The sequence below is a fragment of the Eucyclogobius newberryi genome, unplaced genomic scaffold (assembly GCF_026437365.1).
Source record: "Eucyclogobius newberryi isolate DKJ021-1_F unplaced genomic scaffold, fEucNew1.0.hap1 SCAF_3, whole genome shotgun sequence".
Classification (NCBI taxonomy): Eukaryota; Metazoa; Chordata; class Actinopteri; order Gobiiformes; family Gobiidae; genus Eucyclogobius; species Eucyclogobius newberryi.
The window spans coordinates 8,788,777-8,802,112 of NW_027315945.1; the positions used below are offsets into that span (position 1 = coordinate 8,788,777).

Genomic DNA, 13,336 nt, shown 5'->3' on the forward strand with positions numbered 1-13,336 from the left:
ATGTGATCACGACAGTAATTGCACATGAATATGTGTCACGACGGCACATGGATTGCACATGAATTTCACAGTAATTGCTCATGAAACACGACAGTAATTGCACATATGACGGAATTGCACATGGTTAGGTCAGTATTGCGAGTGTTCAGGACTAACAGTGTTTGTTATAAAGTCTGACAGCAGCAGGAAGGAAAGACCTGCGAAACCTTTCCTTCACACAGCGAGGGTGGATCAGTCTTTCACTGAAGCTGCTCTCCAGAGCGGACAGAGTGTCCTGCAGGGGGTGGCACTCATGGTCAAGCATAGATGTGAACCTAGCCAGGACCCTTCTGTCCCCCACCTCCTGCACCGAGTCCAGAGCGCAGCCCAGGACGGAGCTGGACTTCTTGATGACTTTGTCCAGCCTCCTCCTCTCCCTCTCTGTGATGCTGCTGCTCCAGCAGGCCACATCGTACAGGAGGGCTGATGCCACCACAGAGTCATAGAAGGTCTTCAGGAGTGGCCCTGTCACTCCAAAAGACCTGAGTCTCCTCAGGAGGTAGAGCCGACTCTGGCTCTTCCTGTACAGTGCGTCTGTGTTATGAGTTCAGTCCAGTTTGTGGTTCAGATGGACACCCAGGTACTTATATGAGTCCACTCTCTCAATGTGCCGTCCCTGGATGTTCACTGGTGAGGGGGCAGTGGGGTGGCGTCTGCGGAAATCCACCACCATCTCCTTGGTCTTCCCCGTGTTGATGAGGAGGTGGTTCCGCTGACACCAGTCCACAAAGTCCTGCGCCAGTCCCCTGTACTCCGCATCATCGTCGTCCGTGATGAGTCCGATGATTGCAGAGTCATCAGAGAACTTCTGCAGGACACAGCTGTCCGTGTCATGTCTGAAGTCTGCAGTGTAAAGGGTGAAGAAAAAGGGCGCGAGGACAGTGCCCTGGGGCGCCCCCACACTGCAGGTCCGAGTGTCAGACACACAGTCCCGTGCTCTCACAAACCGGGGTCGGTCCGTGAGGTAGTCCAGGATCCACTCTGCCAGGTCATACTCCACACCAGCCGTCTCCAGCTTGTCCCTCAGGAGCAGCGGCTGGATGGTGTTGAAGGCGCTAGAAAGATCGAAGAACAGGATCCTCACAGAGCTGCCAGGCTTTTCCAGGTGAGAGAGAGAGCGGTGCAGCAGGGAGATGACGGCGTCCTCCACTCCGATGCCAGGCCGATATGCAAACTGCAGCGGGTCCATGGCTGAGCTCACGGTGGAGCGGAGGTGGTCCAGGACCAGCCGCTCCAGTGTCTTCATCAGGTGGGACGTGAGAGCTACCGGCCTGAAGCTGTTGAGGTCTTTGGCGCGCGGTGTCTTGGGCACAGGTACCAGACAGGAGGTCTTCCATACCTGTGGTACCACCCTCAGCTTCAGGCTCATATTGAAGACATGCTCCATAACTCCACACAGTTCATCTGCGCAGGACTTAAGGAGCCTGGGTCTGATGCCGTCAGGTCCTGCTGCCTTCCTCACTTCAATCCTCTTCAGCTCACTCCTCACCTGTGCTGCTGTGCCTGTCAGTGGTTGGCAGGGGGACTGTGTGCTGGGGGGATGGGTGAGTCCAGGCGAAGTGGGGAGCTGATGGTCCGGGGCAGAGAAGTGAAGAGGAACAGATGCAGGGCATTGTCCAGCTGTGGAAGAGGGAGCATGCAGCTGTGCAGGGGGAGGGGCGGGTGATCTCAAGAAGTGAGCATTTAAATCATTCACCCACTGTAGATCCCCCTCTGTCTGGGCAGGGGGGATTTTGAAGCCCAAGATGGTTTTCAGGCTCCTCCACACTCCCTGAATGTTCTTCTGCTGCAGCTGCTCCTCCATCCCCCTCTTGTAGCCGGCTTCAGCCTGCCTGATCTTCCTCCTCAGCTCCTTCTGCACAGTCCTCAGCTCCTCCTTGTTCCCTGACCTGAAGGCTCTCTTCTTCTCCTTCAGCAGAGCCTTCAGTTCACGGTTAATCCATGGCTGGTTGTTTGGAAAACACTGCACCGTCCGGGAGGGAACAATGTTCTCAAAACAGAAGTAGTCCGTGATGCACACTGTGATGGTGTTGATGTCCTTCCCATGTGGGCCATAGAGCTCAGTCCAGACAGTGGTGCTGAAGCAGTCCCTCAGAGCCTCCTCGCTCTCAGCAGACCACATCCTCACCTCACGGGACACCACAGGCTGCCTGCGCACGATGGGTTCATACACAGGCCTCAGATGTACAAGGTTGTGGTCTGAGCTGCCCAGGGGAGGGAGGGAGGAAGAAGAATAAGCCTCTTTGGTGTTGGCAAAAAACAAGTCCAATGTTCTATTGTTTCTGGTGGGGCAGGTAACATACTGGGTGTATGTTGGTAGAACAGAAGAGGGAGAAGCGTGGTTAAAGTCACCAGAGACGAGGAAGAGAGCCTGTGGGTGCTGTGTTTGCAGCCTACAAGTGCAGGAGAGCAGTGCTTCACAAGCATATTCAGCATTGGCAGACGAGGCCACATAGACTGCGATCAAAATCACATGTGAGAACTCCCTGAGCAGATAATATGGCCCCATGCCAATAGCCAATAGTTAAATATCCCTGCTACATAGCTGCTCCTTCACTGTGCAGTGTTCAGGTTTGCACCAGCTCATGTTCACATACACAGCCAGACCTCCACCTCTTTTCTTTCCGCATTCTCTCATTCTGTCCGCCCGCAGCAGATGAAAATTGTCCAAACCTACAATAGAGTCTGGCATTTCTGCTGTTAACCAGGTCCCTCTGAAAATCAAGACGCTGCTGTCCCTATAAATCCTCTGGGACCGCATGAGGCTCGCTATTTCCGTCATTTTATTTTGAAGGGACCTCACATTACCCATGACTACGGTGGGAACCGGCTTTCTATTTCCTCCTCTCTTCTCTCGGATTTTACGTCCAGCCCTTCTGCTTCGCTGCATTTTCCTTAGGATGTCCGCCGGGATAACGTGACGATCTCCGGGTAAGACGACTGTTCTCCGCAGTTTCATTAGTTCCTCCTTTGTGTAAACACGCACCGGCGCTAGCCGGGGGGCGCGGTGGGGCCGGGGGGGCTCAGAGCCGAGGCACATCGCGACGACACGACGACAACACTCAATCCAGCCGAATAAAGTCAAAACAAGTTGAATTAAAGTGATTCCTGTGCGTGTCCCGATCGTTCGTGAAGTTCCTCTTTTATATAAACGTGCACCGCGGCACTCCGTACTTTAGCGGCGGCCGGAGGGCCCGGGGGCTAGCTCAGAGCTAGCTCACATCACGACGACACAACGAAAAACACTCAATATCCAGCCGAAAAAAGTCAAAAACAGTTGAATCAAAAACGATTCCAGCGTGTGTCCCTATCGTACAGTAAAATAGAATTTTTTTTTTTTTATTATTTTACAAAATATAGCAGATAAAGCACAATAAGTGTGAAAAAAAAGTGTGAGAAAAAAGAGGAGCGTTTACACCGGGCTGCTAGCTGTACCAGCGCCTTATGACGTTTAATATATTGCAATAATGTAATTTGCATGACGTCCTTGTCTTGTGTGCAGCTCGGGGGTGCGCAGTCTGGAAAGCCTGTGTCTACAAGTCACAGATCTGTTGCCGGGGTTACGCAGGATGCAGTCGGTCTTACCAGAGCATGGCTGCCTCCTGGTCTCTCCTGGAAACTACTGGCAGAACCAACGAGACCTGTTTGACACGGACCCCGACCTGCTTAAGACCATCCAGAAACATGAGCCGAAGGGCCTGCACACCTCCGCCACGCTCAGAGGTACGGACACACACACAGCACCTCTGCAGGGATCTGTCCAACCATAGAAAAATAACATAGTTACAAATTGAATTACTCTAATGTCAAATTATAAATCAGATGTCATGTACAATTACTCTATCTTGAGAAGTAGGCAAGGCAAGCTTATTTTTAGAGCACAATTCAAACACAAGGCAATTCAAAGTGCTTCAAATAACTGGAAAAAATGCATTAAAATAAATAAATCACAAAACAGACATAAAAGAGAAGAGTGCAAATAAAATCCTTTCTGTCCTATGCACAGCTAAACAAAAAACTTTTTAGCTGAGATTTGAACATTGTAAGAGGCCTGTCTCACATCCTCGGGAGATTTTAGCTGCATAAAACTGAAACGCAGATTCCCCATGGTTAGTCGTGAGTCCTGACTCTGGGCACCAGCAGGAGGCCGGTCCCTGAGCACAGGACTAATGTGATGGTACTTCCTGGTTCTAGTCAGGACCTGAGCAGCAGCGTTCTGGATGTACTGCAGCTGTTCTACAGCTCATTTGGAGAGGCCAGTGAGCAGGCCATTACTCCAAAACACTATGATATACTTCTAGGCAAGGCAAGGCAAGGGAAATTTATTTGTAGAGCACAATTTGTACACAAGACAATTCAAAGTGCTTCACACAACAGGACAAAAAAAATAAATAAATCACAAAGACATGACAGAAATCTCAAAACCTTAATTTCTATCAATTCAATTTAACAATCTTGCTGGCATCATACATTTTGTCCATGCTTAGTGATCCACCAGATGGAAAACCACTGGCAGATACTCTTTCCCATATTTATTTGACACTGCCAGTGTGACAGGTGTCTCCGAGATGGGAACATCGCTCATGGATTGTGTCTTTCCTTAGACCTAAGTACAATTTTGGTTACGGCCACTTCTGTTTATTTGTCAAAATAGATATTTTTTTAAACAAATAATATGCGTTGGTATGTGGGAATTGTAGGGTTGTATTAAAATCAGATATTAATAGATTCTAAAGCTAGTATCGGAACTAGATTCTATTTTGAGCAAGTATCAATACAAAAAAATCATTTTAAGAGGAGAAAAGTTGACCTTTCCTAAACCTTTTTAGAATGACCCTTTATCAGAACTAGTATAAGACCACATGAAATCATTCTCTCTTTCTCTACACTCTCTCTTTCTCCATACTCTCTCCACTCTCTCCACTCTCTCCACACTCTCCACACTCTCCCTTTCTCCACACTCTCTCCACTCTCTCCACTCTCTCCACACTCTCCACACTCTCCACACTCTCCACACTCTCCACACTCTCCACACTCTCCACTCTCTCCACTCTCTCCACACTCTCCCTTTCTCCACACTCTCTCCACTCTCTCCACTCTCTCCACTCTCCACACTCTCCACACTCTCCACACTCTCCACACTCTCCACACTCTCCACACTCTCCACACTCTCCACACTCTCTACACTCTCCACACTCTCCACACTCTCCACTCTCTCCACTCTCTCCACACTCTCCACTCTCTCCACACTCTCCACACTCTCCCTTTCTCCACACTCCACTCTCCACTCTCTCTCCACACTCTCCACACTCTCCACACTCTCCACACTCTCCACTCTCTCCACTCTCTCCACTCTCTCCACTCTCTCCACTCTCTCCACTCTCTCCACTCTCTCCACACTCTCCACACTCTCCCTTTCTCCACACTCTCCACACTCTCCACACTCTCCACTCTCTCCACTCTCTCCACTCTCTCCACTCTCTCCACTCTCTCCACACTCTCCACACTCTCCACTCTCTCCACTCTCTCCACTCTCTCCACACTCTCCACACTCTCCACACTCTCCACACTCTCCACACTCTCCACACTCTCCCTTTCTCCACACTCTCCACACTCTCCCTTTCTCTCCACTCTCCACACGCTTTTAACCTGGGGACAACTGTGTAATCTTGTCCTGCTACTGAGGCTCAAGTGCTTATTAAAACCTGTTACCACCCACCTGTCCGCCGGCGAGCATTTTCTATATCTCAAATATTCTCTTACATCATCACTTTTATTTCCGTGGTCAATACCAGCAAGCCATACATCATTTTAAAGCTTATTTTCTCAACAAAACGAATATGTCATTGATTTACATTGAATAATATGCCCCAAGAAGCAATTGCCAATAGTTTGTGAGAAAGTCTCAACTTTTACAAACGCATGTCCTACCTGTTTGCTGTTTATGACGGACGAAACGGCTTTAATTCTGTACATCCTTGTACTCAGTCTGTCCGTAAGGAACCATTGAAAAACAATATCCACTTGTATTTTTCCTGAAGTTATCCGATTTTGAGATATTGTCAAGTAAACAAACTTTTCTTCGTTTCTCGCCGGACGAGAATGCGCTTGTCCGGCGCATTTCTCCGTCCATAACAAATGACCTGTTTGACCTATAAAATAATGTTGGATATCCTTCTTTTCTTCAGACTGTTACCTACAGAATGAGACCATCCACATTTTTTTCTGTCCACTGGTTTGTTTGTTACAGCCTCCGCAAAAAAAAATGTGCCGCTTGCGACGCACATGGATTAGTCTGTTTACATCTAAATAGCGCCGCATGTGAATGACGTAGCTGAGTTTGATTGACATATTATTCTAGCCAATGAGAATAGCTTTAGAAAGAGGGGCGGGACAAAGGGCTTATTGACACAGAATCTTCTGTATTCTCGTGCGTAAGGCTCCGGGAAGGCTGTAAAGAGCCAGATTTCTCGGCAGGATTTTGCGCAACGTTTTCTGATTTTATTAGCCTTTTGGACGTGCATTTTGTTAGATATATGTATTATTATACCAATAAAAAAATAAAATAAAAATATTATAATTATTTTTTTTTTTAACCTCTATATGGGAAATTCATGGGTAAACTCATATTTACACATTTTCACTTTTTTTTTTTAGCAGTTATAATTGCTATTAGTGGCCTACAAAACATCAAAATGTATGTTTTATGATCATAGAGGAGCTAAAATTGTAATAAAACAGTTTGGCACAGTTGGCACATATTTTGATCACTTGTTCCGAATATACTTTTTGATACAAAAAGGTCAACAGCACCAAAATGCCTGTTCCTAGAGATCTGAAACTTTACACAGTTGTTGTCAACAAGATAAACATCATGTACAGTGAACAGCATATGCACACAACGAAGTATGCCATGCTTAGGACCATTACAAATTAACAATATTCAGGCGAGACTAAAAAAGGATGTTTTGTTTATGTTTGGGCCTCTGTAGTGTAAGTTCTGAAGCCCTGACAGTGTCATGTGCACATCTGCAGAAACTAGAAGGCCTAAGCTTTCTAATGATGCATCACACTTGCATGTGGGCTGTAAGATCCTCTTTTAATAAGCAATGCCATTTGGGTATGTCCAACCATTGTGCACAGGGCGAAAATAGGTGGATGGTAACAGGTTAAAATCCTGTTTTCACCTTTTTAAACATACAGCAAACGCAACAAACAAAACAACAAAAACCTATGTACATAAAACAAACTAACCTATGTAAAGAAAGATACTCAAATATAGACACACACAAATATATACAAACAAAAAATAATAATAATTATTATTAATAATATATACCCCATGTAACCCATGTAACTGAAGTGGCTGATTGCACGAAATCCTACCAATGGCTAGAAAGAGCCGGTCTGAAGGACAGTACAGAGGCCCTGATCATGGCAGCGCAAGAGCTGGCCCTGAACACCAGATCAATAGAGGCCCATATCTACCACACCAGACAAGACCCAAGGTGTAGGCTGTGCAAAGGGGGCCCTGAGACAATCCAGCACATAACTGCAGGGTGCAAGATGTTGGCAGGGACAGCATACATGGAGCACCATAACCAGGTGGCTGGCATAGTGTACAGAAGTCTCGAGACCGCAAGGACAAGGTGGAAAACACCTCCAATTGTGGTGGAGAATGACCGAGCCAAGGTCCTCTGGGACTTCCAGATACAGACAGACAGAATGGTAATGGCGAACCAACCGGACATAGTGGTGGTTGACAAAGGGCAGAGGAAAGCCGTGGTGGTGGACATTGCAGTACCATGGGATCGTAACATCCGGAAAAGGGAACATGAGAAACTAGAGAAATACCAAGGCCTCAGAGAGGAGCTGGAGAAGGCCTGGAGCGTGAAGGTATCGTTGGTGCCCCTAGTGATCGGTGCCCCTAGTGATCGGCGCACTTATTCTCAAATATGCATATGATAATAATAATAATAATAATAATAATAATAATAATAATAATAATAATAATAATAATAATAATAATAATAATAATAATAATAATAATAATTACATGTAACCTGTAGCTTCCTGTATTTTACAGTAACTGCACCACAATGTTTCTATTTCAGTTTTGTTTAACAGTTTTGTTATAAACATAGATAATTATTTTACATTTTGTACATTTTAAACCACAATATTGAGCTAAAGCAACTCAGTAATAGAAAGTGGAATAAATTGCTGTTCAGAACCGAGAGGCTTTTCATAGTGAAATAGATGTCACAGTAAAAAACAGCAGATTTGAATTCACAATTCAATGTTTTTATTGTTGTAAAAAGGCTGTGTGACATTTTCTAATCCAATATGCAATTGTTGTTTTGAAGACATACAGAATTAGAATGAGTATATGGTCTAAAATAAGAACTAACAAAAAGGCCGCTAGAAAGAGGCAATTTAAGAATAAATATATAAAAAACCTTTAACATAAAAAGGTAGGTACAGTTTGTAAATATTCGTTCTGTTCTTTGTGTTCCAGACTTGTTGTTTGGTGTCCCTGGAAAGTACACAGGAGTCAGCCATTATAACAGGAGGAGAGTGGTCACATACACAATCACTGTTGTGCTCTCTAGATATGATGCAAGGTTAGCGCTTTCAAGTCATTTCTTCTTAATTTGCTTTTTTCAAGTACTTAATATTGAACTATAATATAAATACATGATCATTTTACATTTTGTCCATTGTAAACTGCAGTATGGATCTGAAACGGCTTAATAACAGAAACGGGACCATAGACTTCCCTTTTTTCTTTCTTTTTTTTGTTTGTTAATCATTTGACTGTATGATAAAATTCCATATGCAATGTAGTGTGATGCATACATTTTCCTCCTTCTCATATCTACTGTGCATTACTGACGACTGATGCAAATGAGTTGTTTTTCACAGAATTGTTTAACAACCGCTAAAACATTATCACTTTATGCCTGAATGAATTGGCTGTCCCACAGAGAAGTGCAACGCATTCAGACGATATTTCAAACTAAAACAACTTATATAAAGATTTAAATGATGATATTTGAAGATACTTAAGTGGTTGTTTCTGAGGTAAAATCTCAACAAAAGATGTCTTTTGAACTTTTTCTTGTTTTCTACTTAGATTAAGATTATATAACATTATACCACTATTACAAGTTGGAAAAACCCTCTCCAAAGAGCGCATTTGAATTGTACAGCTTTTCTTGTAATATATATATATATATTTTATTTTTTAGATTGCGCTTCTAACTTGGATGAAAAATGTCACAATCTTGCTTGTGAAAGTAAGCGGAAATAGTTGAAGTGTTTTCCGCCCACAGAAAGACACACCCACAGATTAACATGCATGAATAAAACGACTCTCAAAAACAACACATTGCTTAATTGATGTAACAATCAGACACTAACCCTCCGGTCTACACAGCTTCCTGAACAGTCTACGCTCCCGCCTGAAGCAGCTTTACCCCTCAGCCAACTGCAGCCTGCAGGATGATCACATGGTCCACGTCCACTTCAAGGAGGAGATAGGCATCGCCGAGCTCATCCCCTTGGTCACCACATACATCATCCTGTTCGCCTACATCTACTTCTCCACACGTGAGTCCAACAGTTTGTTCCAATAAAGCAGGGAGCAGGTTTTCAACTGCCTGAGAGAAGGGTACATTGTTTTTGGAATTGATATTCCCAGGTTTCAGTTACTTGATTGGTTTTAGAGGACATCACTGTATGTTGCAGCCGATTACCTGTAAAATAGTCACGATGCTACATCAGAAAATAAGAGAGTCCATACAAATAGGAGAGTGCTGATTTGAAGTTGAAATGGCAGGGGGAACCTGGAAGGGGTCTTCCAGGTTAAATGGATGCTTTGTCTTCATTTGTCTTGTGTTTTGCATGTACTCCTGCAGGTAAGATCGACATGGTGAAGTCAAAGTGGGGGCTGGCGCTGGCTGCTGTGGTGACGGTCCTCAGTTCTCTGCTCATGTCTGTGGGGCTATGCACACTGTTCGGACTCACCCCAACACTCAACGGAGGGTACGCCATGCTTTATAACCTCCTAAAGCCTTCTGTGCACCAGATTTTCTTTGTCCTCATGTCTGTGGTTTTAGATTACAGGCAATTTTAAAATCCTCTAGTGTGACAATAACACACCTTTTTTAGTGTAGTACTATTGATTCATTCATACGTGCCTGACCAGCCAGTCCCTCCTACCTTCTGTTCAAACGCAGAAATGTCTGGAACAGACAATAAAGTGCACCAAACCAGTCTTTATTTGAGACCATCACAGCCACTAACTTGTGTCACGTGTCACTCAACTGTTTTGTCATCATTCAGAACGATAAATACAACTTCTTTTATCTCAAATACCGGTACATGCTGCAGATTGTTTATTGTTGAAGTTGATAATAACGATGCTACTAATTCAGACCCTGTAATGCAATCTTTCATCTAGTCATAGGTTTCAGCTTCCTATGTAATATGTACAATTTTGACTTTTTCTCACTCGAAATATATAATATGTAGTTAATGTTAGTGCGCCTTTAAAGGGGCTTTACCCAATTGTTCTAATGTGATAAAGTAAAATCTGTTATATCACTAGTACGGATTTATTGAAAAAGCAGCTGTTAGGATCAAAATGAGACTGCCGTGTGCTGTCTGCATCTCTCTAAAGAGCATTTTATTCTCAAACAGGAAGTGTTAATGTTTGTTAGCTTTACCCTGACAGTATCATGGCGGTGACTTGTGATGCTCACGGTGCATTAGGTAAGTGAGAAATGCAATAATCCAGGACCTCACCGTCCACGCCGAAGCTTTCAAATTACACATCTCCTCCTACCGTGACGCTCTCCAAGCCGCCAAATCTGCCCACCTCTCCACCCTCATCAACAGCTCCCACCGGAGCCCTCGCACCCTGTTCTCCACCGTCAACAAGCTGCTCCAGCCACCGGACACCACTCCACCCTCCTCCCCTGACCTCTGCAACTCTTTCCTCCTTGCCTTCAATGACAAAATTTCCAAAATCAACAGCTCCATGACTGCCGTCTCCATTAACTCCATCACCACCCCCACACCTGCCCCCCCCCCTCTCCCTGACCACCCACCCTTCCCTCCCCTCACCACCTTCTCCTCTGTTAACTCCTCTCATATCATAGACCTCATCACCGCTTCCAAAACCACCACCTGCTCTCTCGACCCCCTCCCAACGACTCTAACCAAGGCTTGCCTCCCTGCTCTCATCCCCCATCTCACCACCCTCTTCAACCAGTCTTTATCCCTCGGCCATGTTCCTTCCATCTACAAACTGGCCTCCATCACCCCCATCCTCAAAAAACCCACCCTAGACTCCGCCAACCTCTCCAACTACCGCCCCATCTCCAACCTGCCGTTCCTCTCAAAAACGCTGGAACGCATCGTCGCCGCCCAACTTCACACACACCTCCAGTCAAACAACCTCTATGAACCCTTCCAATCTGGCTTCCGCCCACTTCACAGCACTGAAACAGCCCTGGTCAAAGTACTCAACGATCTCCTCACCTCTGCAGACTCCGGGGCCCTCAACATCCTGTTACTACTAGACCTCAGCGCAGCCTTTGACACTATAAACCATTCCATCCTCCTACAAAGGCTGCGCCAACTGGGTGTTGAGGGCTCTGCACTTGACTGGCTCACATCCTTACCTCACCAACAGGCAAGAGTTCATTTCCCTCTCCGGTCACTCATCCACCCTCTCCCCAGTAACGCAGGGGGTCCCCCAGGGCTCAGTCCTCGGCCCCCTCCTCTTCATCTGCTACATCTTCCCCCTTGGTCACATCCTCCGCCAACTCAACCTGGACTTTCACTGCTACGCTGACGACACCCAGATATACCGCACCACCAAATCCACCCAAAACCCTCCCCTCAGCCACATCGAAACCTGCATCTCTACAATAAAATCATGGCTCACTCTCAACTTCCTCAAACTGAACAGTGACAAAATAGAGCTCCTCCTCATTGGCACCAAATCCACTCTCAATAAAACTGGTCCCTTTTCACTCAGCATCGACACCTCGACCATCACCCCCTCTACCCTGGTACGCAATCTCGGTGTCATCATGGACCCCACCCTCTCCTTCACTCCCCATGTCAGCCACATCGTCAAGACCTCATACTTCCACCTCCGCCGCATCGCCAAAATCCGACACTGCCTCACCCTCCCCGCTGCTGAATCCCTCATCCATGCCTTCATCTCCTCCCGCCTCGACTATTGCAACTCCCTCCTCACTGGCATCTCCTCCCATTCCCTCCATAGACTCCAAATGGTCCAAAACTCCGCTGCCCGCCTCCTCACCCACACCCGGTCCCGTGATCACATCACTCCCGTTCTCCGCTCTCTCCACTGGCTCCCCATCAAGCAGCGCATAAACTTTAAAATACTCCTCCTCACCTTCAAAGCTCTTCACCACCTTGCCCCCCCTTACCTGTCTGACCTCCTCATCCCCCACCGCCCCTCCCGAGCTCTCCGATCCTCCTCCTCTCTCACCCTGACTGCACCAACATCCCGACTCAAACTTTTGGCGACAGAGCATTCTCCCGAACAGCACCCCGACTCTGGAACTCCCTCCCCCAACCTGTCCGCCACTCTCCCTCACTCACAACATTCAAATCCCGCCTAAAAACATACCTCTTCACCCAAGCCTATGACCTCCCCTACCCCTAGCCTCCTCTACCCCATTGCCTACTCTTCTACCCCCTGTTACATCCCCATCTTTTTCTCTCTACTTCTTCTGTCTTGTTCATTTTATCTGTATATTAATGTGTATTGTACGTGTTGTCCCCCCTGTCTGTAAATACCCCCCCTTTTTTATATATGTTCAGCGTCTTTGGGTCACTGAAAAGCGCTATATAAATAAACGTTATTATTATTATTATTATTATTATTATTACCTCTGCAAACTGTTTATAAAGTAGTTCTGTTTTGTTTTCATGATAAAGCAATTCGTTCTGACTTGTAACAGTCAAAAGAGACGGTATGTCAAATTATTATTGTATTATATTATTATTACATTACCTAATATTTACTAGCAGTTATGGCCTATTCAGACACACACACACACACACACACACACACACACACATACATGCTGTATCATGTTTACCACACCATGGCCAAAGAGCCTGACGCAGGAGGGCGGGAGATAACATGTCAACACACACCCTCCTCGTCCAATCGCGGCCCAGCATCGTGAGTCAAGACATTGTGGCGTGTTGTTGACCAACCAGTCGCCTGGACGTGCACATGTGCGCT

The 13,336-nt window shown here is 45.9% G+C and overlaps 1 protein-coding gene across 3 annotated transcripts in view; it reads left to right on the forward strand.

The window, feature by feature from the left end:
• Positions 1–13,336, forward strand: part of scap (SREBF chaperone) — a 58,022-nt gene that overhangs the window by 18,621 nt on the left and 26,065 nt on the right. For all 3 annotated transcript variants that reach the window (XM_072459921.1, XM_072459919.1, XM_072459920.1), the window contains exons 5-8: positions 3,542–3,762; positions 8,558–8,663; positions 9,479–9,651; positions 9,960–10,086. In XM_072459921.1, the coding sequence (XP_072316022.1) occupies positions 3,542–3,762; positions 8,558–8,663; positions 9,479–9,651; positions 9,960–10,086 (627 nt within the window). The remainder of the gene's footprint in view (positions 1–3,541; positions 3,763–8,557; positions 8,664–9,478; positions 9,652–9,959; positions 10,087–13,336) is intronic.